We start from the raw sequence: 27,983 nt of genomic DNA, 5'->3' as shown, positions 1-27,983 counted from the left end.
GCAAAATATTAATATTGATAAGCCTAGAGAATATTAAAAAATCTTATATAACATTTATACATCATTATACAATAGTTAACTTAATATTTATAAGTTTTTAAGCATTTAAATAGAAATATATAATCAATACTGTTAAATAGTCATACATGAATCTTCTAAATATTTTTAGAATACTACCTTTCATAATTAACATACTATATTTCTTCCTACTAATTCTATACTATCCTAGTAATACACTCTTCCTCTTCACTACAATTAACATCTAGACTCGATCTTTAGTTTAGCGATTTTAGTTATGTAAAAATTTTAAATTATATTATACTATTAGTAAACTTACAAATAAGTTCCAAATCCATATAAATTTCTATAAAAAATACTTTCTATTTAGTTACCAATTTAAAATTCTCTACAGTATATAGTATATTATAAATGTTAATACAATAACTATTAACAAGTGGCTTTTTAAAAACAAAAGTAATATAAATTTTCAATTATATGGGTTATTCAGTTTTCATAGTATATTAATAATACTTCTTTACAATATATTAGTAAATAGAGAGATTGTCGAAATAATATATTGCTATTTCATCGAGGTGCTTTAGGATCGTATAGTTAAATTAAAACGTTATAAGTACATTAATTAATCCGAATAATATTATAAAAATTAATGACCATAACTTCATTTAAGAGAATAAAGTAAACTATACTATTTCGGTACTATATCACGAAAGGTAGCGGTATTAATAATAGAAATAAGTCAAAGGCGTAAGAATTTCCTTAACCATACGATAACTCTTTTTGACTTTACACTAAATATATTAAAGACGCTTTTTGTTGAGTTTATTTTTACAGGCTAATCATTTTGTCTCCGCTATCATACGGTTAACTATATATAAGTATAAAAGAACAAAAAATATAAAGCGCAAAATATATATACTAAAACCGGAATATATATATTGTTATAGGTATACTGGCGGCAAATATATTTACTATAAGGAAATAAAAGCGTTTTGATATTTTATACGTCAAGCCTTTTAAATAGTAGTAAGAATACCCTAAGTTTTATTCTTTTAATGAAAAATAATAATTATGAGGGATACTCATTAGAGAGATTTTGTTTTAGAAATTTCAAATATACTGTTAACTATAGTTAAAGGCCTTGAGGAACAAAAGTAAAGAAAAGAAATTTAGTAAGGAACATTAAGTGAAGAAAGAAAAGGTAGTTATTTTTGAGACGTAATCGCCAAAGTATCGATCTAAAAGGAGGGGTAACATATGTTAATTAAGCTAATAGGGAAGTTAAATAGTATATATGGTGTAGAGAATACTAATTGTTTGCTACGGGAACTCGTAGGAACTGGAGCGCCCTAAAGCGTTAAGAGCGTAGTAATTGAAATATCTTAATGTAACGAAAGTGATCTAGGATCACTCTTCGTCTATAATCTATATAGTAAGCTAACGCTAGGAGAAGTAATACAGGACAACGCTTAGTATAGTAATGTAGGTAATTTACTAGTCTATGTATACGGAGAAACTAGCTAGTGTAGTTAGATAGTTCTGTAGTGTGTAATAGATTTAAATTCCAGTTGTTCGTATTAAGACTATTATTGTCAAGATAAGCCATTTGTTATATACTATTTAACTATACCGAACAAGAAAGTATTATTTAGATGTGCTTTCAACCAGATTTCCTTTCAGAGGTTCTGGATATGGATTCTCTATATAATTTCATTTTTTAATTCTATTCATAAAATAAAAGTATTTAAAGATAAAGTAAATATAATTTTATATTAGGTTATAAGCGATATTGAAAAATATATCCGAAAAACAAAAAGGTTGTAATTAAAAGTACTATTAATTAATTAGTGATGTTACTAAAGATATTTAGAAAGTTAAGAGGCAAATACATTTATAATCTTAAGAAGCCCTCCTTTATTAAGCGGCCTCTTATTGATATAGAACTCAATAATTAAGATCTCATATATTTATAGTTTTTATGTTATATTAATATTCGCCCACTGTTGGATATTAACGCTGTGAATCAACGTTTAATGTTTGTTTTCTGTCTTGTTTTAATCTCAATATTGAAAATAAAGATTTATATAATAAAATAGATAATTTATTCAATAAAAAAGAAGTTTGAGGTAAATTATATTGCGTTAGAAATAAAATGGGGAATATGTATATAGTATAGAAAGTAAAGAAATTAATGGTAGAGTGCCTCGTATTGTAAAACAGATTAGGTAAAGTGTATACTTTATAATATAGAAATATAACATTATTAGGGATAATATTAAATATGATATGAAACTGGATTGATTTGGTTTGTTAGAAAATATAAATTAAATAGGGAATTTTAAAAACGGGGAATGTTTCTTTAAAATAGTAATACTGGTATTTCTAAAAAAAAAGATTCAACAGTTAATGTTAAAAACTCAGAATAATGATAAAAATTAGTAATGATAGTAAATATTACAATTGAAATTTTACAATAAAATGAATTATTTATTGAATAACAAAGTAAAATTTATAAGTAATGAACCTCTAATAAATATAATTTTATACTAAATACTGTATAATGATAAATATTCTACTATATTCAATACTATTCATATTTTCATTATGTTAAGAAAATTCAATAATGCATATTATTTTTAATAAATGTACCGGGATGAAATGTAAACTATAGGAATATGGGCTTTATTTATTATGAAAAGGGGAAAGTAAAATTGCTATAATGCAAAACAAAAGTAAAGCCATACCGTAGGCTTATAAATTTTTAGAAGAATTATATAGAAGAAAACTATGTTTTCATTATATAAGAAACTAATTAATATCATAGATTATCTAACAAATATTAACGTATATAATATAGATATAGTACTATTCTTTATCAGGTAATGAAAATTCTTATTACTCCTAAAATTATATTCCAGAATATTGAATATTTTAATAAAAATATATTATAATTCCTTATCTTTTATGAATATAAATTAATAACTTTGATTTATGATAGGTTTATGTGAAGCACTAAAACGTATATATCAGAAAAACTTTTGAGTGTTTCGAAATTGTGAAAGGGTTGATTTATACGATTAAATAATTTGGAAATTTGAGTTAATAGAACGATTAAATTCAGTACAGAAATTATATTTTCATTTAAAGTAAAAGCATAAATATAATACTAGGATAACGAAAAGTTAATAGCGGGGAGTATTATTAGTTTACTATAAAACGTAATAAAAATATTGAATAAAGTTAATATATTAGCATTGTATAACCTCAGACGGTTTTTTAATAGTATTCATTTATAAAGCAGCCTTTTTTTTTTTGAGACATAGGCAATTGGGTCCCTCCCCATTAATAGATATAAAACTGAAAAGTAAAAGCTACATAATTTAAAACCTGCACTATTTTAATTTTCAAAATGCTAACTATCTATTAATAACTTTAACAAAATGATTTCCGATAAAAATAAAGAGGAAAGATATTATATTAAGATTTTATGGAGGGAAAAAGATAGGGCTAAGTAAATGAAAATGATACAATATTTAAAAGAAGAGTTAATATATTAATATTTCATACTTGTAGATTTCTTTGTATTGGATTTTATAAAGAGGTCCTCCATGGAAACTTATCTATTAAACAGGTTTATCTAAGTAATTTATATTACGTATGTACTAATAGTATGAAAAGGTAATTTAGTTTTTGTACTATTAGTTACTGGAAAATATTTGATAATATATATGAAAAAATAATATAGACTTATAATTTTGAATTAACAATGAAATGTATCATAGCCATTACTTTTTATAATATATATATTAACAGTTTATCTAGGTTTTTGTGTTACGCTAATATTTAAATAGAAAATATAGTTGTAAAAAATCGATATAAGTTTAAATACTATTAAAGTGTTTAAAAATATTGTTCTATAATTTAAGATTTTTGGGGTACTGAAATGATTCTATTACATATAATATTAATACTTTGTGCGAAAATAGATTAAAACGTATTATAACAAAAGAGTAGAAAGTTAGTAAAAGAAAGTATAGTTTATTACCTAAAAAAAAGATCTATTAATGAAATAAGATTTTAAAATTAAATAAGATTATAACCTTATATTTTAAGAGTAACTATACGCTGGTTTATATTATTGGGTCTTACCCCTGACCCACCTCCCCCCCAAGTAAAGATCCTATATTGCTTTAAGATAATTACTAATAAAAACCCTCTTCTTTATTGTATTATGCTCTTTAACATTATTGAAACTACCCTATATACTAAGTCTTAAATAGTAAATATAATATAATATATAAACGGCTCTATAACTATATACTCCTATGATGGAATAGGTACTAAACTACTTAAAGTAATACCTAAGTATTATTAAGCGTTACTAATTACTATAATCTTTGCAATTAAATAATAACGTTCTGAAATCTTCCAAAAATTCCTTTAATTACTCTATTTATAACATTTAAAAAACCCTATTGAATATTTCCTATATATATAACTTTAATATTTAACAATACTATCACTCTATCATTCGATAATAATTTAGTATTAATTAAAATCCTTATTTTATTGGTTTGTAAAGAGTAATTATTAATAACTATATAATATTTAGTTATTAAGAATTACTAAAAGTAAAATCTGTCCTAAATTCTAACTTAAATACTAAAATCGCCTTTTAAGTTTAGAAATTCATTTAAAATTATTAATGGTTATATTTCCTTCCAACTATGAAACAAAGTGTGAAAAAAATTAAACTAAAGACAGTCATAATCCGAAAATTTTCAATCGCCCTGTTTTTCGTCATATCTAGCTTTAAATTAGTTGAAAACTATACTTATTTAATTTTCAGAAATAATGATAATACATTTATTGAATGTACCCCCTTAATCTTCTTTTTATGAATCCTTAATTAACTTATATAAAAAGTATAATAAATATGAAACAGTATACTAGAAATAAAATAAACTTAACGTACTTTTTAATACTAAAAATGTTCCTATAACCCTAATAGTTTACAAAATCAGTAGGAGATAAAAGAATAATAACATACCTCATAATCAAGATTATAGTATTTGTAGATTATATACTTGTTTGAGAAATAAAGTACAGGTATAGACTTCATTTAGTATTTTATTTAAAATAACTACCATTAATTTAATTGATACATTAAAATAGTTTTAAAAATTACTATACTTTTGAAATATATTAACTTATATAAATTCTTTAGACACTATATAAATTAAGAATATTGAAATAAATGTCTTTAAAATAAAGTAGTGTATTACATTACCAAAGAATAAAAACAATTAAAACTATAATTAAATAAGTAAATAATAATATATCAATATTCTCTTGTATAATATATTTCAGAAATACATCAACATTTAACGTAAATCCATTCAAAATTACAGTGATATGCATAATGTATAGTGTTTTTAAAATTATAGTAATTAACGAACGAGTAGCTTCTAACATAGAATATCATTAGATAGCGTTTAGTTTAATTCGTTTGAAAGGTTTAATTAAATGTGACCAAAATATATAATATTTATGAAGAAATTTAGATATTAATTTTTAAAACCTAACGGTATAAACTAAGAATACCATAGCTATTAAAACTAATAAGGTACAAAAAGACTATTTAAAAAAATGAAATGAAACTTCAAAACTTTAATATTAAATATACTAATGAATCTACAAGAGAATTCAAATCACAAAAATACCAAAAATGACTATTATGATAATGATTTATAAGAAAACTATATTATTGTATTCAAAAGAACGTTTTTAAAGTAATAGCAATTAATACTATCCTCCTGACTTTAATCATTTTTATAACAATAATGAAACCCAACCTTGGATCAATTTATCGAAAGAAATTACAAATACTTTTAATAGCTTTAATAATTCCAAAGATAAAAAGTTCAACCTAGATTACTCAGTTTTAGTATTTTATATTTGCTATAATTCAAGTTAGAAATTAAAAGAAGTATTAAGAAACAGTTAATAAATAAAGTCTTATACATTAATAATAGTTTTAGTTACTATTCTAGAATAAAAAATTAAACTTAATTAGAAACAGTTGTAAAGCCGTAAATAGAAATACCATTTTTAAGTTTTTTAAAACAATGTTGAAAATCAACTCCCCTTTTATGAAAAACTTATAAACTCGAAAAAAAATTTCTATTAAATAGAAGATTATAATAACTTATTATAATAAGTATTTCAAGAAATGTAAATTAGTAAGCCTTCATCTTTTCTACACTTATAAATACTGATGATAAAATTATAACCTTATCCGTACTATTTAACTCTTTACTTTATAATTTCCCAATGTAAATAGTAATATATAAATAATTAAAGTTTAATTAAATGTTATTATTTTTATAATATTGAGCAATATTTCATAAACTAAACTATTGTTTCTTTGAAGGAAAATTATATTGAAGACACATGATCAACTAATATTAATAATGTAAACTATAATTAAGAAGAATGATGTTAAACTTCTTAATTCTATATTAAATACAAAGGGTTTATAGAGTAATTTGATTAAATATAAAAGATAGTATTCAAAGAAAAGCGTAAGAATAAAAAAAGATATTAGGATAATAAAACAATAGTAGGTAAAGGTATTTTTAATTTGATATTGAAAGATATTTAAGAAAGAATTAAGCTATAGATATACATATAAGCCCAAAAAGCTATACGTTAAAGAAAGCCCTCTTTACGGAGGCTGAATTGATCTTATGAATTCATTCTTTCCATAAAACTTATAGAAGGAATTATCATAATACATATTATTGTTGTGATAAATGATATATACTTATAATATATATTTTTCATTGGTTTATTTCAAATAAAAAAAGAAAATAAGAATTCATTTTTATTTAATTATATGAATCTTAATAATCGAAACAGAATACTAAAAAATATAATTCTTATTTCTATTAATATACTTTATATAATAGTCTATATAAAGTAGGTACGACTATGACCCATAGTATATAGGCTTCAATAGTTATCAGCGTAATATTTTAAGAGTAAAAAATCCTTTCATTATAGTAATGAATAGTAATATTTTGCTAAAAGAAAATAATTTATGAAGATAGCGCCCTACAATATATTAAACGTAATAATTATAATTTAGGTTGATGAGATATAAAAGAAATATAATAGGTTGATATAGAAGTAAAATTTATTTCTACTTATAAAAGCCTAGTTAGTTAGGTTATTGTAAGGAGAAGGGTTTTATTTATAGTCTGGAGTAAAGAAGCTTAGAGTTATAAACATAAAAACACCGGGGTAAAAAACGAAGTTACTAGTTTCACTTACTATTAAAACGATAAGAGAATGTAAAGGAAAAAAGGGCTAAAATAACTCCCAGTAGTAGAATTCTCAACCATTAAAAAGGCTAATAAGATTAGTTTATTCATTTATATCGAAAACTTTTTATCATTCTAGATTATTAAATTAGTACTATAAGAAATTAATATTAATATAATATTGCTCTTTTGTGACAAACCCCAATCTAGAATCTCTAAGAGGGATAGTTAATCGAAGATGCTTCTAGATAACTGGTTCGATGTAGCTAAATAATATATAATAATAGATTGACTTATTTATAATCATAAAATACTAAGGAATATAACGTATATTATATACTGCGGGACTATAAGGTACTTAACGCGCTCTGGCCCGATTACTCTTAGTATCTTGCATCCTGTAGAGTGGTCGTCGTGCTATGCTTTCAATTACCCCGAGCATTTTGTACCCTAGGGAGTCCTCGCGTATCTTGGCGCCGTGGCATTCCTGGCCTGCTTCGACTGTTGCCTCCTATCTCTTTACTGATAAGTTTGGGACTCCCCGCGCCCCATATACTGTGCGAGCTACCGCCGGGTTAACTTATAATACTTCTATCAAATAAATATTAAAAAACATATTATCTACTATAATATTAAATTCCCATATATTAAATAGTATACCGTATTAAAAAACAATATTTATTTCCATTATGTTATAAAGCTAAATAACCTACATAATGTAAGTTTTATATTACTCTAGCCTTCAAAGAGCTAGTTATTAATTACTCAACCAGTATTTATTATTATAATATACTTTCCTTTTGTTTAGAAAGTTTAAATTAATACCTTTAATCTGTTTCGGCTTTAAATTTGTAATGAAATAGAAAGTATAGTTTAAAAAGGTATATAGAAGCCTCCAACCTATTAAAACAATCATTAATATTATCATATAATTTAAAATATTTAAAATAAATGGCATAAGTATACAAATATCCACTCTTCATTTTTGGTTAAGGTAAAAGGGAAAAGTATAATATTCAAGCAGTATAAAATGAACAAAACAACATATGTTCAACCAAGTATTAAAAGTACAAAAGATATTTAGAAAAATTATTATATAAATATTTTAAATATTTTCATTTTAAGCTTTACAAGAGATTTATCTTAATACAATCTTAATTGATTAGGTATTTATTAATAGAAAGGATTATTAATATTGTGTTTTAAATATACATTCAAGGAACAATATAAGCAACTATAAACCATTTTATTATTAATATTTGGTTATATAATAGAAAGGTATTTCTTTTTGCGTAGCTTTTTTAAGTGCCTGTAACACCACGCTTTACGGCTATTTAGCCTTTCGTTACTTGCGTTTCACTTTGTCAACTTAATAGTGGGTAAGTCTACTAGTTCACGATTTTACTTTGGACCCAGGCACTTTCTTTTTAAAAGAAAAGTCAATCATTGAAAATAAAAAGTATTTATATAGTAAAGTATATAAACTGAATATAAAATTAAAATACATTTAAAGTTAACCTAAAATGTTGAAATTATCAAAGAAATACAGTAGTAATAAATTTCAGGTAAATTCGGATTTATTGAAAACTATATTTAATATTTTATCATAATTTCAAAATTTGAGTCTTAAACCCAAACTTTTTAATGTAATTAAAGCCTAACATTATAATATTATTGTTATTTTAATAAAATTAGTATAAATACAAAAAAGTCATTATAATAGCAAGAAAGTTAAAGATTAATGTATAAAAAATATTATAAGGAATAGAAAAAATATTAAAAATGATAACAGTTATATATGTAGCAAAGTAGGTATAATATTAATATACATAAAGTTTAAAAAGCTTATATAAGTAATGCAAAAAAATCTACAGTTAAAAACTAAATATACCTATAGTTTAATAAGGCTATCCGTAGTCTTTTTCCAAGTTAGTATTTAATATTTAAAACAAGGTTTTGTAATAAAATAAAGTAATTAAATTAAAGGAAACCTTAGGCTTTTTGGTTTAAATGTAAATATTAGCTATATTATATTCTTAGGTCCTACCTCTTACCTACCCTACCAAAAATATAAATTTTATACCTCTGTAGAGAAAATATTTACTTTTTAAAAAGCCTTTTAATTCTCTTACCGATACTTTAATTATTACCTATATACTAAGTATCACCATTATATCTAGGTTCTTGTCACAGTTAAGCTAACGGGTAGGACGGACCGTGTGCGGGGTACGACACGCATAGCCAATCGTTAGTAGAACCAATCAGGACGGGAATAGCCTCACCTGTGGGATCATTGGCAAGAGTCAATGATTCAGGAAACTACTAGGTCTACATATATGGAGGAAATGGCTAGTGTAGATAGACAATTCTGCAGTATGCAATACAAGTCACAATCGTCGGTATCTAGACTATTGTCATTGAGATAAGCCATTTGTTGTACGCTATTTAACTGTACCGAACCAGGATTGTTTAGAAGTGCCTTCAACCTGTACCCCCTTGAGAGGTTCTGGATAGGAGTCGGTCACAGTTCTTTTATTCTTTTTAGTTTTTACCTTTTAATACAAATACTATTTCGAAAAAGTTATTACTTAAATTTACTATTCATTTAGAGTGAGATTAAATCAACACAGTAATTTGTCATTACAAATAATTATAATAAGTAGAAATTAAATGTTATATGCAGTTTATTGATTAATGAATATCTAAATTTTCAAGGATAGTAATCAAAATAATCTATTTCTATGATATAATTAATAAATATAGAAAATATAAAGTAATAAAAAAGGGTACAGTATATAAAAGGAATAACGAGAAAGAGAAAAGAATAATATATTTTTTTATTATTATTTGCAAATTGATAAATAATAACGGAGCCATTAATAAGGTTATAAGTAACTAGTGGTACAAAAGATGGTAGAAAGGTTAAATGATAGTATTATATTATACAAGTTTACTCAGTTTCACAGTTGAACGGTAGTTTATTATGAGAATATAATGTGAATATTTATACTTTTTAGTAGAATTGTTCTAGCTATTAAAATTACTAATATTAAGTATTAATACTATGAAGTAACTTTTTTACTAGTTATTGTTTATCTTCTTACTTTTTATGATTCTTTTTACTGTAAATAATTATAACAATTAGTGAATTTATAAAAAGTCAATGCTTTGACTTATAAACTAAAGTTATTACTCCGGGGCTATTTTAGGCCCTCGTTACTTGCGTTTCACTTTGCAGTTTTGACAGTGGGCAATGCTACTATTTTGGATCTTACGTTGCGCCCAGGCGCTGCTTTTTAAAACTTACCCATGAAAGTTATTATTTAACAGAAATATCTATGTAATTATTTTAATCAGTTGACTTTTAATTTTTTTTAATAAACCTATTTACAGAACAAATCCTACTATCCGGCTTATTTATAAAAGCGCTAATCCAATATATTAAATAATAGTTATCTATCAATATAAACCTAACAAATTATTTAGAAAACTAGTAGAATAAATCAATACGGTGATCATATTTATAAATGAAACCAATTCAGTTTATTCTTTTTTTTGGAAGAATACATTTATCACTTTACTCATACTAAAAAAAAATGCGCATGAACATCTAATTTATATAAATTTAGTAAAGCAAGTGCTCCTATATAATGTTATAATTATCGCTGTAAAACTCTTCTTGATAAAAGAATAAACAATATAAATAAGTGAATATTTAAATTATACACGATATTTCCAAAATAAGGAAGGTAAAGATCATCATAGATAACTATTAATGATATCAAATAAAGTACAAAGAAAATTAGAAAAAATAAAGTTCAAGTTGTTATATGATTGAAAGAAAATATTGAAGCTAGAAAAATAAGAATATTAGTAATTAGAAGAATTGATAAAGATTTATTTATTCTTATAGAAACCTAGCTAACTAGATTTTTCTGAGTAAGGGTTTCTCTATAGGGGCTAAATGAATGAAGTTCAGGGCTATAAAGTATCTATATATCCATTTCTGCAAGTACTTTCGTTACTTTCAACAATTATTAGACTATAGTTTCTGCCGCTAATTTTATATTATTGCGGTATTATGTTTTTTTCCTTTTGCTTCCAATAAATGTCTTAATATTGTATTTCATTTAATTATTTTCTTATTTTAAAGATCTAGGTTATAATAATATTAAGAAGCTTTGTAATAGATTGAACATTTTCATAAGTTCTGTTCAGTCATACTTTTCATGTAATTTAAGGGTAAAACATTTCAAAATTTAGGATTTAAAACTTATTTCAAGTAAACAATGTAAATATATTTTAACTATGTTATTAAGTTATTTATGCTGATTAACTTCTATAACATGATAAAGCCAAATGTAGTTTTTGCAAATAACATAAAGTTTAATACATGAAGATGTATTATTGTAATAAATGTTCTTGTTTTTCGGTATTTGATGAAGGGTATTATTGTATAAACTTTATATTTCTTCAGTATTAGTTTAGTAATTCATCATAGTTGTTAAGTCTATACATAATAAAGCTTGACAACTTTATCAAACCTATACTAATAGAACCTTTTCTTTAGAAATCGGTATGAAATATATATTATATATATATAATGAATGTTGAATAAACTATAATACTGTGGTTTAATAAATGATTTTAAACCGGTTTTCACTAATAGTTTAGTAGTAGTATATCAGAATTTCATATCAATATATTCAATATATTAGTAATAACAGTAGAGTTAAAGTAATAGAAAATATTATAACATTTGATAACGTACAATACTAACGTAATATTCTAGAAGAAACTATTTTAACATATCGGTCATATGTTGTTTAAAAGATAGAAATGTAGAAATATAAAAAGAATCCAAGAAAAAAAACGATGTATATAATAGAAGGTATAAAGGTATCAAATAGCATATCTATTAAACGTAAAATTTAAGTTCATAATTTTTACAATCAATCTATTCAAATAGATTGCTAATGCATTACTATTTTATAAAAAAGTAGTTACAAGATAAACAAAAAACACTTTATTTAATAAGGTATAATTGATTTACTTATCCGTCTAATATATCCAACTTCTATTGCCCCCTAGCTAAATTTGTAGAGTGTTTAGTATTCTTTAACGGTAAGGGTATCGACCGTATAAACCCGTATCGCTTTTATCTGTTTAGTACTTTAACTTCTTTCACAATTTACGTTCTTTATCGGTATACCTACAAGCACTTTAGGAAAACGAGCCGGCTACCCGCTACCTTCGATATAGTATAAATGTTAATACTAGGGGACAGGAGTATTTAAGATAGGTTGAAATAATGTTTTTCCGATATCCCGGGTTATTTATTTTGCTCAATCATACTATACACTATTATTTGAACAATTTAGGTAAAAAATAAAAGGTTTTATTTACGGAATTCAAGTAAGTATGTATATATAATTAGTATTATATTTCTTAAAGGAACTGCTAATTGTTAACGATCCATATTAAAAGAATATTAGTGCTTTTGTTATAGTATATAAATATCTTTAAGGAACATAGTCTATTTATAATTTTAGTACATGTTCAACTTTTTCTAAAAAGTTATTAAACGTTTTTGTTATATCAGTATTAAATTAGCTTAGAATGTCTATTTATTTTTGATGTATATATTGTTTTACTGTACTATTTGCAGAAGGGGTAAGTTACACTTTTAAAGAGAGTAATACTAGTAAGGTTATTGTTGATTTAAGGCTTATAGAGATATGTTAAAATGAATACTATTTTTCCTTTTTATAACTCAAATTTCGCTAATAGAGTATGCTGTATTTTTTATTCTGGTAAATATATTTTCTTAAATTATAATTACTTTACCTTTATTAATTTAGGAGATATTTTGTGGAATTACGTAGAATAGTACTATGGAATAGGGCGTACTTTTTGATAAAACTTTTAGCTGTTAATATACTTTCTTTTTTGAAACGGTATATCAAATTGAAATATCGAAGTATTGTTTAATATATTGGTTTTACTCCCTAAGTATTTAAAAACTATTTATCAAAGAAACATTTAAGGGCTTATAGTTTATTATTATTTCAGAACGTATGCTTTGTCAATTGATAGACTTTGTTTCTTATATTTGGGAGAATTTTATTATAGTTCATGGTTTTTTTTTAATAAAATAATTATGTCCTATACTTATCTTATTTCAAAATAGAATATCATAAAGCATTCTACACTTCCAGAATTATACATTAATGAATATATTATTGAAAATACTAGTCTTTAAATCTGTTCATAACATGTACTTAAGTAATAAAGGAATAGGGATTTTAGGGAATCCTACTTCAGTTGTGTCAAGGTTGTTTAATATAAAAAACACTATTTATAAGTTTTTGTTTTTTTAATAAGCTCGTTAAACGCTAGTCAATTTCGTTGTACGCTGGTATAAAGTAGTAGTAAAAGTGATAAAAGTTGAAGAAAAATTATATACCGTCAATATCTATTTGTAATATTTCATTATTCATGATATTCTTTTTTTGGATCAATTAAGAGTAAAATCTAATATATATTTTTTTCCCAACAATTAACCTATGTTTTAAATTTTTAAAGTTTCTTTAATCTCTATTTTATATAGTGTTACAACTCCATTTCACTATGGAAGTAAATCAAAACAGTATTACTATAAATATAATAAAATACGGTTGAATATGCTATCAAATTTAACTAGTATATTATAAAGAAGTAAACGAAGTACATATTCAATCATATTTTGTAATTATGAATTCCATACTTTATTCGCAGAGTCATTAGAATTTATTGTTTGTGTATGTATAACTAAAAACCTTGAAAACATCAGTTTTTGCGAAGATGTTAGTTTATCTAGTATAAGTTCTAACTTGATTAATTGAAGGAAAGAGGTATTCGTATTCTTCATAATAGATTAAATTTCCAGTATTTACAATATAAAAATAATCTTTTTATTTAATTTATTGTACAACAATATTAGGCTTATTTAAGGCGGTATATAATTTTGTTTCTTTACTTTTCATTGTGTATTCTTGTGCTACGAGTTTTGTAAATAATTTATTTATTTATGAAATTTTAGATGATAAATCGCAATTCAAATCTTTAACATTGTATTTACTCTTCATATTAAATAGCAATTATAAAAATAATGTAGTTGGATAGTCTTGGATTATTTTCCTAAAACACTTTGAATAAATTATAGTATTAAGTTGAGTTCATTTTTAGTATGGGAAAATATCTGAATAATTATTTGTTGTTATGGTCTGTTTTCAATAAAGCTATTTTATTTATCCAGATTATTTGTTTTAATAGAATCTTTTTCTATTCATTGTTTTAAACAACTGAGCAACTTTAACTACTATTGCATTACAGGTTAGTTATGATACTATTCTATAAATCTCGTTTTAATCGCTACTAATTGTAGGTATTTTTAAGCGGATAGAATTTTTTTATCATATTTTACAAATTTCTTCTTTAATTCACGGGTTTTTAAAATACCTGAGAAATCTATATTTTAATACTACACAATCTATCTAATTCAACTTTCTATATTACATAATTTTAAAGGTCAGAAAGAATGTCATCAATTTAGCGCGGTTTGTGTAATTATCGGGCGGAGATTTTACATTTCCTTTTTTTGGACTTTAAATTTTCTAGTGAATTATTAACATTATTTTTTAGTTAAAATTACTACCTTAGGTTTTCATATATCTAGGAAATAATAAATAGTTTTAATTATACTTTCAAGGTACTTTTCCATTTATTTTATTATTACTTTATATAATTATATTATATAAGTTTTTAATGATAAGGAGAATCGATGAAATATACTTTCATTCCTAAATAATTAAGTGCGTAGATATTTTTTTCTTTCATTTTTCATGTTATTTTCATTTGAAGAAGTACTGATTCCAACTTAGAGGCCTTATTTTGTATTACTTTTTAACCATTATCAATATTCTTTACGGAAAACTCGTTTATGAACAAGTATTGATGTGCTCCTAAATTTTAAAAAATATTATATATATTGAAAACATTTCTTATGATTCAGTTTATGTTGAAAAAGGAAAATCATTACTAATGGTCAGGTTCATTTTATGATCTTAAGTTTTAGGTTTAACTTTAGCCTTTTAATGTTGTTAAGATAATAGCAAGGGTTTCTTGTTTTAATGATATGATTTAGCTTAGACTATTAAGATTTTTATAGTATAGGAGTTTTTATAACGGTTAAAATTAATAAAAGTAGCGGCAGATAATTATCGAAATTCGATATAAGTCTACTATAATTCTTTCTTGGTAATTAATATACTAACTAACTTTGGTAATGTGGGCGATAGTATTAAGTTTCTTTTTAACAAATGTAAAGCTTTATTATAAGTTAGAATTTACTTATAATTCCTTTCCAAAATACAAACTTCTTTAATAAATATATAAAATAAATCGTTTAACTATTTACTTATTTGAAGATGTGATACCAAGTTCTTTCGGAAGTTTGCTATCAGCCTTGGATTGGTATGTAAATTTCATAACTTATATGTTCTATATACATATATATTTATTAATAAAATTAACAAATTATACAATTAGATTGTTTTGTATATTTATGTTAGTCTATAGTTTTTTGTTGATAATAACGATACGATAATTTTAATTCTATAGTATTTTAGTGTTTTTAATGAACTTTTTCATATCATGAATAATGATATGATTAATTATAATAATACTTGTTATGATATAAATCTATCCTTAATTTTTAAAATCAAGAGTAAGCATAGGTATTAATGTACTTAATAAGTATTCGTGGGAGCCCAACTGGCTAAGTCTTTAGTAGCAGGACTAGAGATAAAGCGGGGGTTTTTTAGAAGTATAAATACACCTATGCGCTAACCTTCTCAATATCATTAATAACCTTCGACAATAAACCAATAATACTATTATTTATTATCTTCGTGTCGTCATATTTTTCTCTATTACAATCCCTACTTTCATAAAACAATATAAAAACATTATTCAATATTATTCAATATTAGGTTGGTAATAATAGAATCAAATGTTTCTTCATATTAAAAGATAAGTATACAACTAGTATCATTCTCCCTATTATTTTGAAAAGCGTTGGTGTCATATTATTCAAAAGTCGGAATAATATATACAGAAATATTTTATTCTTGGAAGTTATGTTAAGTAAATGAATTATAAATCATGAAAAAAATAAGGAAAGTATCGATAAGTTTATATAAATACGGTTTTTAATCTAGCGAGCCCATCTGAGTTTCAATTACCTAGAATCGCTTCAAGAGCTTTAAAAGCTATATAGCTTTCACACCCAAACTTACCCCACAAGTTACATACTAGTGCCGTGATAAAATATACAAAATTAATAGAAAAGTTTTTGAAGGTTTATAATATTCATCATTTAAATTGTTATTCTTTAACTTCAGTGAAATCATTTTGAAGTTTAATTTATAAAAGTTTTATTCAAAACTTTTTATATTATAATTGAACGCTGTTAATATTCACCTTTCCCAAGAGAGTATAGGTATAAAAGTCTTTCTTTTACTTGTTGGTATTAATTGTAATCTTATTTATTTTCAATTAATTATTAAAACATTAACTAATTATCTATCTTATCTTCAAGCAGTTTATGGTACAGTACCAACCGAGATATATAAAGCTTATTAGTCTGATTAAGCTTTATGTTGAAATAGGTGCTATTGAGGCCTGTAAATACAGGCTTAAATAGCTATCGGCGCAGTACACTGAGAGCGAAGACTTTGACTGCAGCATTCGACAGTTGCCGTAGCACTGAAGGACGGTGGATTACAGGGGCGTCGCCCTGTAATATATAGAAGAGAGTTACTGTAATATAGGCTTGCGAGGCACTGATGAGTGTGGGGAACCAGTATATTGATTGAACCTTACAGACTAAGAAATACCACAGTGAATAAGGTGTGAGGCAGAGGTCTTATAGGCCATCGGCCTTCTACTTGTTCCCCGAGGGTAACTCCGTTCCCGGGCCTGAACGCCTGTTCCTGGGCCCGAACGCCCGCTAAATGCGCTAAGTAAATATAAGGTTAGGGGCTACATTATAGGCTACGTTGCGCTACCGTTTGACTGCTGCAGGGCACTGGCCTTAGCGTTTGGCTTTTCGGGGCCTCGGATTGCTTCCGGAGGCCGAGCTTCCGTTCCGGTAATTATGGTCCCTAAACACTGCTGATTTAAGCTATTGTATTGCCTCTGAGGCCCTGTAATATATAAGGCTTAGATATACTGTAAAATCCACAAATAAAAGCTGTATTTTAACATATTTTTTTCACCTCTTTTAGCTACTCGATATTAATTACTTTAAGCTGTTAAATAAATATATAGTTGTTAAATCAAGGATATAATATACCTGTATATTAATTACATAAGTAAAGTTAACTTCCTTTAAACTTTTTATAAAGCTTTTTTTCGCCTCTATAATGGAGAAAAATATAGGGTAGCTTTGCGCGTACTAGCTCCATATTGCACAAGCTAGAAAGGGTACTTTTTAAGCTGGATATAAAGTTTCCTACGCTAAAATCCCTGACTTTGCAGTGTGACGAACCCCTATTTAGAACCTCTGAAAGGGATACTAGTTAAAAGCATTTCTGAATAATCTTGCTTTGGTACAGCTAAATAGTGTACAACAAATAGCTTATCTTAATCACAATAGTCTAAATACTAACGATTAAGACTTGTAATTAATTGCATACTGCGGAACTATCTATCTATACTAGCCAGTTCCTCCGTATATATAGACCTAGTAGTCTCCTAGATTATTAACCCTTGGCTATAATCCTATCCTAGATTATAGATTCTTATTAATAACCCTGCGCTATGTTATTGCCCCCTAATAATAATCCTATAGGCAAGGCTACTCCCGTCCTAATTAATTCCACTAGCGATTAGCTGTACGCATTGCACCCCGCACATAGTTTGACTTGCCCGTTGGCTTAACCGTGACATGCAGCCTAGTACTTTATAACTTTAAGTATTTTAGATACTATAAAACCCCCGAGAAGCTAAGTTACAATTAACGCTTAGAAACTTATATAACTAGCTATTAAAAATAGCTTTCCGAATTTAATATTAGCGATAGTAAACTAATCTACTAAAGATTTAATAGCTATAATATACTAGCTGGTTTTTTTTTTATAGAGAACGCTTTACTTTGTAAAGCTAACGAGGCTTTAAATAAGCGCTAGAAAATTAAAAATACGTGTATAGTTTGGAAGATTACTTACTTTATTATTTATAACAAACTTTACTATTTTAATTATAGATAAAGCTTCTATTTCTGTTTTCTATATATTAAAGTCCAGCTTTATTTTTTTTTTTAAAAAAAATTACTTATTCTATTTTTTTTATTTTATATTAGTTTAAGATCATACCTATTCTTTTAATCCTAATTAAAATATAAATTTTGTATTTAAGTTACTGTTTTATTTTAAATAGTAAGCTTTATGTAGTTAGACTTATTTACTTACTTTGGGTATTTCTTTCTAACATCTATATTTAGCTTACTATTTCACTAAAATTCAAAAAGAGAAGAGATATCTAATTTGAAAAAGAAAAAAAAACCCTAATAAAAAAAGATATTCTTTTGAAAAAATCTACATAGAAAATCGACTCGATATTTTCTTGAAAATATATTAAATTATACTATATTTTAAGTTTATAATTTTATATATGATAATAACATAGAAAGTTTTACGATTTCTGAAAAAACATTTTTCGGAACTTTAATTTAGGTAGAAAAATCTCGGAAAATTAGAAGTATCCCAAATCCTTTTCTGAACTTTAGTAGAACAAAGATTTGTGGATGCTATACTATAGCATATATTCTTTAGTATTTATATGCTATTAGTGCTTTTTGCTAGTCTCGTCGTTCTATACAATATTACAAGAAATTCTTAACCTACCTACTTTCTCATTTTCAACTTTGAATAGCGCTAGAAAACCCCAAGAGTACATACCGTGATCCTTTACTATAAGGAATGGTGGTTGCGTATGACCCGAGCGGCAGATACCCAGATCTACAGCTATGATGTCATGGTGCCTAGCTAGCTTTTTAGACCCCTGCTATTAGACACATCGCTAGTGATCACCAGACTCACACTTCCACCCTCCAACTACGTACGTTGCGAAAAGATTCTCAGTCAGATAAGATTCCTATGAGCATAAAAACGAGGCGTCATTCGTCTTAATGAGGGACAACACACAGGCGGAGATATTGGCGGTATGTAACCACGCAGATCCAAGCTTGAAGGCTTAAATACTTTGCTGATCAAGGTTGTTGCTAGGCCGGTGCGGTGGCAGCGTTTACTGTTGACCTCCTTGTTTACCCCTTGGATACAATAAAGACTCGATACCAGAGTCAAGGTATTGTTGGTCAGCCAGGACGTCCAGCGCCGGTATCTCATGGGCTCAGAGGTCTATACCAAGGAATTGGTAGTGTGGTTTTTGCGACATTGCCTGCCGGTACGCTTCACTCCTTCCATGCTTGTCAACATTGTACATGAATGGCCAACTGACTTTAGCTGTGCTCATGGCGGAGTGTAGCTGCGATATTTTTCATCAGTTATGAATCTGCAAAGTCTGCCCTGAAGTTTTCTTTGCCCAGTACAGCCCCCCAGCCAGCAATTCACGCTCTGGCTTCAGCTGGCGCCGAACTGGCCTCGTGTACTGTTCTCACACCAGCTGAGGTGATTAAGCAAAATGCTCAAGTCTTACAGCGTTCCAGCTCTTCTGGTCATAGCAGATCATCATCCATCGAAGCATTGCACATGGTGTGGCGGAGTGAGGGAGGCGCCGGACAAAGGTTATGGACAGGCTACACTGCTCTTGTCGCCAGAAATCTGCCTTTCACTGCACTCCAATTCCCGCTGTTTGAGATCTTTCGGGGCCAAATTTGGAACTGGAAGAGGGGAGGTGCAGAATCCTCACATACACGGAAAGATTACGCGGACAGTGGCCAACTACAAGACACCAGGCAGTCGAAGGAGACGCGCCAGAATGGCCTCAAGTCGGCTCTTGTTGAGACAGGTTTGGTGACGGGAGCAAGTGCTGCAGTCTCGGGCAGCCTTGCAGCGTTGCTGACCACTCCATTAGATGTGGTCAAAACGAGGATCATGCTCAACGCCGGGAGCACATCAGCCCCGGAAACCACATGGGAAATTACGAGCAGGATAGTCCGAAAAGAGGGGGTGCGTGGCCTCTTTCGGGGAGCTATGCTTCGTGGGACATGGACGGCCCTGGGGAGTGGCTTATATCTGGGCTCATACGAAATGGCCAAGGTTTGGCTCAAGGGGACATCAGCAGACCATCCTAACTTCTCTTGAAGCTTTAAAGCGAACTGCGGTAGAACAGCAATCGGCTTCCTCCATATAGCAAGATGACTGATCGCCGCATGGCCAATGCCAGGAACCATGCACCATAGCGGCATATTGAAGAGCCCTCGGAGTGTTGGTCTTCCGTACACAGTGTATTCTTATCTCCAGTCAGAGATAGCTCCGAAGTCGCTGATGAGCAGCAACCGTCTGTTTTCAGGTCAGGCAGTGGAATGGGACTCTGTTGAAACTCCCCGTGGGTGGTCTTGGGGGAAGAACGGCACGGGGGTTATCGGCAGAAAGCCAAGGGTCGGATCTGCAGATATGGGGGTGGTACCCGGTAATCTGGAAATCGCATTGTTGATAGCTACCACGCAAAGCCCCGCCAGGTTCGTTTGCAAGTCGCAATGCACACTTTGCATTGCCCATTTGGCGGTGAGCAACACCTATATGACGCGAGACGTTGACTGATGTGCGAGCGCTGCTTTCTTTTGGATCGGTGTTGTGCAAAGAAGGGTGAAACAAGGCTTTGTCCCGAATTTCCCGTCTCTTTCATCCGTCAAAGAACCAGAGATGAGCCGGAGCAGAGTTTGACTGCAATGTCACCACTGTTACGATCGATGGCGCCATCGGTAAGGGTTTCCGCGACGACGCTTACTCCTACTCGGAGAGCAACCGCTCAGTGGTCATGCCCATAACTAGGCCTCGAGAGTAATGGCCCTATCCTAGCTCATGTTCCGCATGAATTCGTGATTCGCTCACGACATGTCACCAGTCTCTTTGACTGTCGGTGTGTCGCCAGTGCATCCGACCTCGCCCTCCTGCATCCTGTTATCATCTTGTTTTATCCGCCTGTTCCCATCGACAACTGTTCTGCTGCCCAGCTGACTCTTACGATGTTGCTTGTCCATCTCGCTCCACGGTAACAGAGGATTTATATAACACCTCTCACCCACTGCCCCGCGTGGCAATCTGTTCCACCACCAAGAGCATCGGCATACTCGCCACACGATGACCATCTCCCAGGGGCCAGCAATCGTGGCAGAGGCCCAAGACTCGAACACGCCCCAAGTGTATGCCAAAGCCTCCATCATCGTGTCCGAGTCTGAGGTTGTTGCCACGCCAACGCCCTCGCCAGGGCCTGATCGATATCTTGTAGTGTCGCCCTATACAGAGCAGCAACATCTGCTTGACCTCGATACCCTCGACACCGAAAACCAACTTCTCGCGCTCGCCCTGACACACATGAGGTGCCTGCGGGATGACTATGCCACAGCGCCATACCTTGACACATTCAACTGGCCCGACATCATCGATACTCTCCGGGCACTTGCCAACCAGAGACAACATGCATGGAGGAAAACTTCCTTCTACATTGTTGCCTTTCGGTCCCGTATCCCTCCCACGACAATCTATGCAGAGTTAGGAACCCTCGACAAAGCAGCCCACGTGGAAGCCACGTCGAGCGGTGGGTTCCTCAAGTAGGTCTTTGTCTCATATGAAACCCAGGCAACAGAAAGTAAGCAGAAATAGCCCAACTTTAACTGACGAGCTTGTATGGCAGGTACTGGTTTGGCACTCCTGATATTGAGGGTCGCAATCTGGCAACGTGTGTGTGGAGGTCTCACGAAGACGCAAGAAAAGGAGGGGTTGGCCCTGCTCACCGAAAGGCTGCCGGTGCCGCACGACATTTGTATTCATTTTGGAAGATCGACCGGCATCGACTGACCATAGACGAAGGCGTGAACGGGTGGTCTATTAGCGAGTGGACTGACTGAGCGAGTTGCGTGTGGTGGCCGAGTTTGGTCTCATCATTATGGCTTTTATAGAAGACTGCGGGGAAATATCCATAGAATAATAGACGGCTTTATAACTGAATGAATCAAGTCGCTGCCTCGTACCGAAAGGGTTATATGTTTATAGAGGAAAGAGATGTAGTGAAAGAAAAGAGAAGACCAGAAGAACGAGCACCGGAAAGATGGGTGTGTCGTCCATTTAAGCATCACTGACGAATTGCGAGATGAGCCACAAGACGTGGGGGAGCGTGGGATGGTTTGGTGTTTTGTCAAATCACTGGCCAGTGCTCGAATTTCGTGACCATTTGCGAATCCCTCCCTTAAACAACGACACCTCCAGAACCATAAGCTTCCCATTCAGGGACATAGATGGATGTATAGGTAGCCAGGTAAAACCTGGAACTTTCTTGCTAGTTGTGCTGGCTTCGTCGAACTTATCTTTATGTTTCGCTCCTTCTTGTATTAGTATACGCGGCTACGAGCAGTGCTCTTCTGGTGCTCCTCAAATTGGCAGTGGGCTGTTACCGATGTGGATGGGTGGGTCGGGCTACAATGACCCACACTGTGTCCGCAACCTCTTGGCATTATGCGGTGGAGAAGTCAGGCTGCAAGCGTCCCCAGGCTTCGCATGCGCCACATATAGTGGGACATAAGCCACACCAGACCCCTTGACAAAACTTTTCTGCTCCCCGTTTCGGCCTTTCAAGCCACCTCGACGCCAGCTTGCCCACAAACTAGCGAGATTTCCCAGAAACCTCGTGAAAAGTTGCCGGCAGTCTTCCTCAGCATCGGACCCAAGTACGAACGGACACACGCACGTCTTCTCAACTCCCGATCCACCGATCTCATTGCCGACTCAGACTTTCACCATGGCCGACGTACAAAAAGATGTGCCGTTCAAATCGGCCCAGGTCGAGGCGCTCGTGAGTCCCTGCGCCCTCAGAGCCCCGCCCGAGCAGCGATCGCGATACTAACGTCCGGGCAGGTAGTAATCAAGATTGTCAAGCACTGCTCTGCCAGCTTTCCCACCACAGCTACCGGTTCCTTGGTGGGCATGGACAACGACGGTGTCCTTGAGATCACAAATGCCTTTCCCTTCCCCACGGTCGATGTTGCAAATGCCGACGGCCACCAGAACGATGTTTCAAGCCTCGCCGCCGCCGCCCCCCGCGCAAAGGCCAATATCGCCTACCAGAACGAGATGATCAAGCACTTGAAGGAGGTCAACGTGGATGCTAACAACGTCGGCTGGTACACCAGTGCCACCATGGGCAACTTTGTCTCCCTCAACTTTATTGAGAACCAATACCACTATCAGCGCGACAACGACAAGACTGTCGCGCTCGTTCATGATGTCAGCAGGAGCTCGCAAGGAGCGCTCAGCCTGCGCGCGTTCAGACTCTCACCCGAGTTCATGGCTGCATACAAGGAGGGCAAGTTCACAACAGAGAGGTAAGGTGATCGCCAGTCTGGCTTATCGAGTTGATCACGGTGTTTGACGCTAATATGCCGCGACCGGTAGCCTGCAAAAGTCCAAGTTGAGCTTCAAGGACATCCTTGTGGAAGTCCCTGTTATCGTTCACGACTCTCACCTCCTCACCACATTCCTGCACCAGATGCCCACCCTCCCCGAGACCGCCGAGGTTCCGCTTCCCACGTCGCTAAACGACATTTCTCGTGACCCTGCCAGATTACCTGCGAACCCATCTTTCGACGCCCTTGATCTGTCGATTGACCCTTTTCTCGAGAAGACATGCGATCTTCTCCTCGACAGTATCGAAGCCCATTACACCGATCTCAACAACCACCAGTACTATCAGCGTCAGCTGACGCGCGAGCAGTTTAAGATCACTCAATGGCAGACAAAGCGCAAGGCGGAAAATGCTGCCCGTGTTGCAGCGAAGCAGGCTCCTCTCCCCGAGGACGAATGGCAAAGACTGTTCAAGCTGCCACAAGAGCCCAGTCGGCTCGAGGGCATGCTGAATGCGCGACAGGTTGAGCAGTACAGCAAGCAGGTGGATGGGTTCACAGCTGCAATTACCTCCAAGATGTTTGCTGTCCGGGGAAATTTGCTGCCTGAGTAAGGGCAGACATGTGCATGGCGTGCGTGAAAAGGGGGTTTGACGAGCGTTGGCGGGTATTCTCGACTGCATTAGGTCTGGCGTTCCGGGTTATGGGCATCTTTTCTGATTGCTTAGTTTCCGGGCCAGCCATGCTGTCCATTTGCTTAATGGAAATTTTCTGGGCCGAGAGCGAACTAGAGACACCAGGGCGAAAGGCAACTAGATAGGAGGGCCTGCGTTAGGCGTGGATAAATAAACACCAACAGTACCACAATACCCACAAGATGTTCGGCTTTTGACGGGTCTGGCTGCACAGGGGTACCCCATTGCCAGGAACCTATCTTGATTGACGTAAGAGTTGATGTAAGATGTACGAGCCTCTCTATGCTTCCTCGGACCACGGTCTCAGCCCGGAGTCTATCCTCGGAGTCGGAGTCCACATATCAAATTGGTCCGGATGCATGGGGGCTGACGATCCAAAGCCAATGCTTTGTGACAGACTGTGCGAATTTCTTGAGAGCTATGGATTTTGCGGTTTTATGGCTTGCTGTATAGGCCGAAAAGACGTCAAAGGCCACTTCGTGCTGGAAGCCCCTCCCACGTTTCGCTCTCCTCTCACAATTGGGTGCGGCGATGGAGGGAAGAGGGGCAGACTGGTGGGGTTGTGCAGTCCAAAGCGGCATAGCTTGCCCCAGAACCACTCACCGACAGGGCCTTCAGGTTGCTGCTCTTTTTCATACCCCACATTTTCCATGGCTGTCCCGCTTTGGCTCGGGTTTGATTTTCTTTTCCTGGTGGTCCTGGAAGTCTCCTTATTCCGGTCCGCTAGCATTGTGCTCGTTGTCCTGACGAGAACACAATTGAATCTGCTATAGAGCCAAGAAATCTGAAACTGCCATAATTGGCTATCAATTGCACCAGCTACAGCCTCTGGTTGTGCTCCTGCATTCGGTGTTCGGTGCTTTCTGCCAATTGTGACGGCAATTAAGTTGAACCCCAGTGCCCTGCCCAGCGCCTAGATTGCGACCCCTCACTCCGCCGACTCCGCCCCTCTTTTAAAAGTAAGCAAAATCCCCGACCCTTCTCCCATCTTTTTTCCCTGACTATTCTCCCCCGCCCCTCACCTTTTCCATTCCCTCCCATCGGCAGGTTAGTTCTACTACCAAGCTACCTTATCCTGTGGCTTCATTTTAACCAACAGTCGTCGCTACAGCTTCCCCCACATCACATCAAAATGTCCAACTTCAAGGTCGCCGATATCTCCCTTGCTGCCTTCGGGCGCCGCGAGATCGAGCTCGCTGAGAACGAGATGCCCGGTCTCATGAAGACCAGAGAGAAGGTTAGACCTCGCATTGTCTTCAAAGATTATCACAATGTCTCTAATTCTCCTTGTAGTATGCTGCCGACCAGCCTCTCAAGGGTGCCCGCATTGCTGGCTGCCTCCACATGACCATCCAGACTGCTGTCCTCATCGAGACCCTGACCGCCCTTGGTGCTGAGGTTACCTGGACTTCCTGCAACATCTTCAGCACCCAAGACCACGCCGCTGCCGCCATTGCTGCCACCGGTGTGCCGGTCTTCGCCTGGAAGGGCGAGACCGAGGAGGAATACAACTGGTGCTTGGAGCAGCAGCTCGTTGCCTTCAAGGACAACAAGAAGCTGAACCTTATCCTTGACGACGGTGGTGATCTCACTCACCTGGTCCACACCAAGTACCCCGAGATGCTCGCCGACTGCTACGGTGTCTCTGAGGAGACCACCACTGGTGTTCACCACCTCTACCGCATGCTCAAGGAGGGCAAGCTCCTTGTTCCTGCCATCAACGTCAACGACTCTGTCACCAAATCCAAGTTCGACAACTTGTACGGCTGCCGCGAGTCCCTCATTGACGGCATCAAGCGCGCCACCGACGTGATGATTGCTGGCAAGATTGGTGTTGTTGCTGGTTTCGGTGATGTTGGCAAGGGCTGTGCTCTCGCTCTCCAGGGTATGGGTGCCCGTGTGCTCGTCACCGAGGTTGATCCCATCAACGCCCTCCAGGCTGCCATGGCTGGTTTCCAGGTGACCACCATGGAGAAGGCCGCCAAGGTCGGCCAGATCTTCGTTACCACCACTGGCTGCCGTGACATTCTGGTGGGCAAGCACTTCGAGGCCATGCCCAACGATGCCATCGTCTGCAGTATGTTTAGATCCTTATGCCCTTGAGTCTTTGATCTTCCGCCGCTTACAAAACTTCTAGACATCGGTCACTTTGACGTTGAGATTGACGTTGCCTGGCTCAAGGCCAACGCCCAATCTGTCCAGAACATCAAGCCCCAGGTTGACCGTTTCCTCATGAAGAACGGCCGCCACGTCATCCTTTTGGCTGAGGGCCGTCTCGTGAACTTGGGCTGCGCCACTGGCCACAGCTCTTTCGTCATGTCGTGCAGCTTCACCAACCAGGTGCTCGCTCAGATCATGCTCTTCAAGAACAACGATGAGGCTTTCGCCAAGAAGTATGTCGAGTTCGCCAAGAGTGGCAAGCTCGAGAAGAAGGTCTACGTCCTCCCCAAGATCCTCGACGAGGAGGTTGCCCGTCTTCACTTGGACCACGTCAACGTCGAACTCGAGACTCTCACCAACGTCCAGGCTGAGTACCTCGGCCTCGACGTTGAGGGTCCCTACAAGAGCGACCACTACCGCTACTAATTTCCTTGTCCTTTTCTAATATATCTTGTGTTCCGCAAACCTGCAGTGGTTACCAGGGCACACTGGGCTTTCTACCAGGGATCTCGTTCAACAACACCGATCTTGGACAGGTCTTGACGGCATGTAATGGGGTTTTGGGGCATTGTTTTCAACAGGCATGACTTGCATGATTCATCTAGGGTTTGGGCAGGGTAACTTAAAATGGGCTGGGGCATGGTACGCATTTTCAACAAAAAGTACGGCGTTGGCTTTGGCTCATGATATCCACCCACACCCACACTGGCAGGCGTTAAACATTGGGGCGCTGGAGCGCCTACATCTTATGGTGAGAAAAGTAGAAGAGAGAAGGGACGGTTAGAGGACACGACCCCGTCAACCGAGGTCTTGCGAATAGAGGGACAACACAATAAAATACCCAGTCCTTTTTGTGTGTATACTTTGTACACGGTGTGATTTCTGCGCAACTTGAGTGGCTGCGTGGGTGTGTGTTACTCAACATGTCATCAGTACTCGTCACGGTTGCCAAATGTAGTAGCATCGGGAATAACCGAGTCGACAGTTCCGCTGTTGTTCGGTGTAGTGGCAGGTATGATTACTGGCACGCCATGTTCTACTGATAACATCGCCAATAGCTGAGGCTCTTATCTCTCATCAATCACGGGACAAGAATTGGCCCCCGTCACCTCTACAACCAATGGCAGCAGTCGAGGTGGCTGGCGGAAACCTTGCAAGAGATGG

At 33.7% G+C, this 27,983-nt stretch overlaps 4 protein-coding genes across 4 annotated transcripts; all 4 read left to right on the top strand.

The window, feature by feature from the left end:
* Positions 1-19,575: 19,575 nt before the first annotated feature.
* Positions 19,576-20,710, top strand: QC763_301890 (uncharacterized protein; the record flags this gene model as incomplete). Its single annotated transcript, XM_062910645.1, has 3 exons — positions 19,576-19,608; positions 19,673-19,850; positions 19,932-20,710. The coding sequence occupies 3 exons, from the start codon at positions 19,576-19,578 to the stop codon at positions 20,708-20,710; spliced, it is 990 nt and encodes a 329-aa protein (XP_062766590.1).
* Positions 20,711-21,709: 999 nt separating this feature from the next.
* On the top strand, positions 21,710-22,183 carry QC763_301880 (uncharacterized protein; the record flags this gene model as incomplete). Its single annotated transcript, XM_062910644.1, has 1 exon — positions 21,710-22,183. One exon carries the CDS (start codon positions 21,710-21,712, stop codon positions 22,181-22,183), a length of 474 nt encoding a protein of 157 aa, XP_062766589.1.
* Positions 22,184-22,699: 516 nt separating this feature from the next.
* Positions 22,700-24,836, top strand: QC763_301870 (uncharacterized protein). The gene is made up of 3 exons (XM_062910643.1): positions 22,700-23,417; positions 23,480-23,946; positions 24,017-24,836. The coding sequence occupies exons 1-3, from the start codon at positions 23,364-23,366 to the stop codon at positions 24,576-24,578; spliced, it is 1,083 nt and encodes a 360-aa protein (XP_062766588.1). The 5' UTR covers positions 22,700-23,363; the 3' UTR covers positions 24,579-24,836.
* Positions 24,837-25,299: 463 nt separating this feature from the next.
* SAH1 (S-adenosyl-L-homocysteine hydrolase) lies at positions 25,300-27,245 on the top strand (the record flags this gene model as incomplete). Its single annotated transcript, XM_062910642.1, has 2 exons — positions 25,300-26,736; positions 26,797-27,245. The coding sequence occupies exons 1-2, from the start codon at positions 26,004-26,006 to the stop codon at positions 27,243-27,245; spliced, it is 1,182 nt and encodes a 393-aa protein (XP_062766587.1). The 5' UTR covers positions 25,300-26,003.
* Positions 27,246-27,983: the final 738 nt, after the last annotated feature.

Source organism: Podospora pseudopauciseta, chromosome 3 (assembly GCF_035222475.1).
Source record: "Podospora pseudopauciseta strain CBS 411.78 chromosome 3, whole genome shotgun sequence".
Classification (NCBI taxonomy): domain Eukaryota; kingdom Fungi; phylum Ascomycota; class Sordariomycetes; order Sordariales; family Podosporaceae; genus Podospora; species Podospora pseudopauciseta.
Note: the sequence above shows the minus strand (reverse complement) of the source record. Positions and strands in the feature narration are given on the sequence as shown.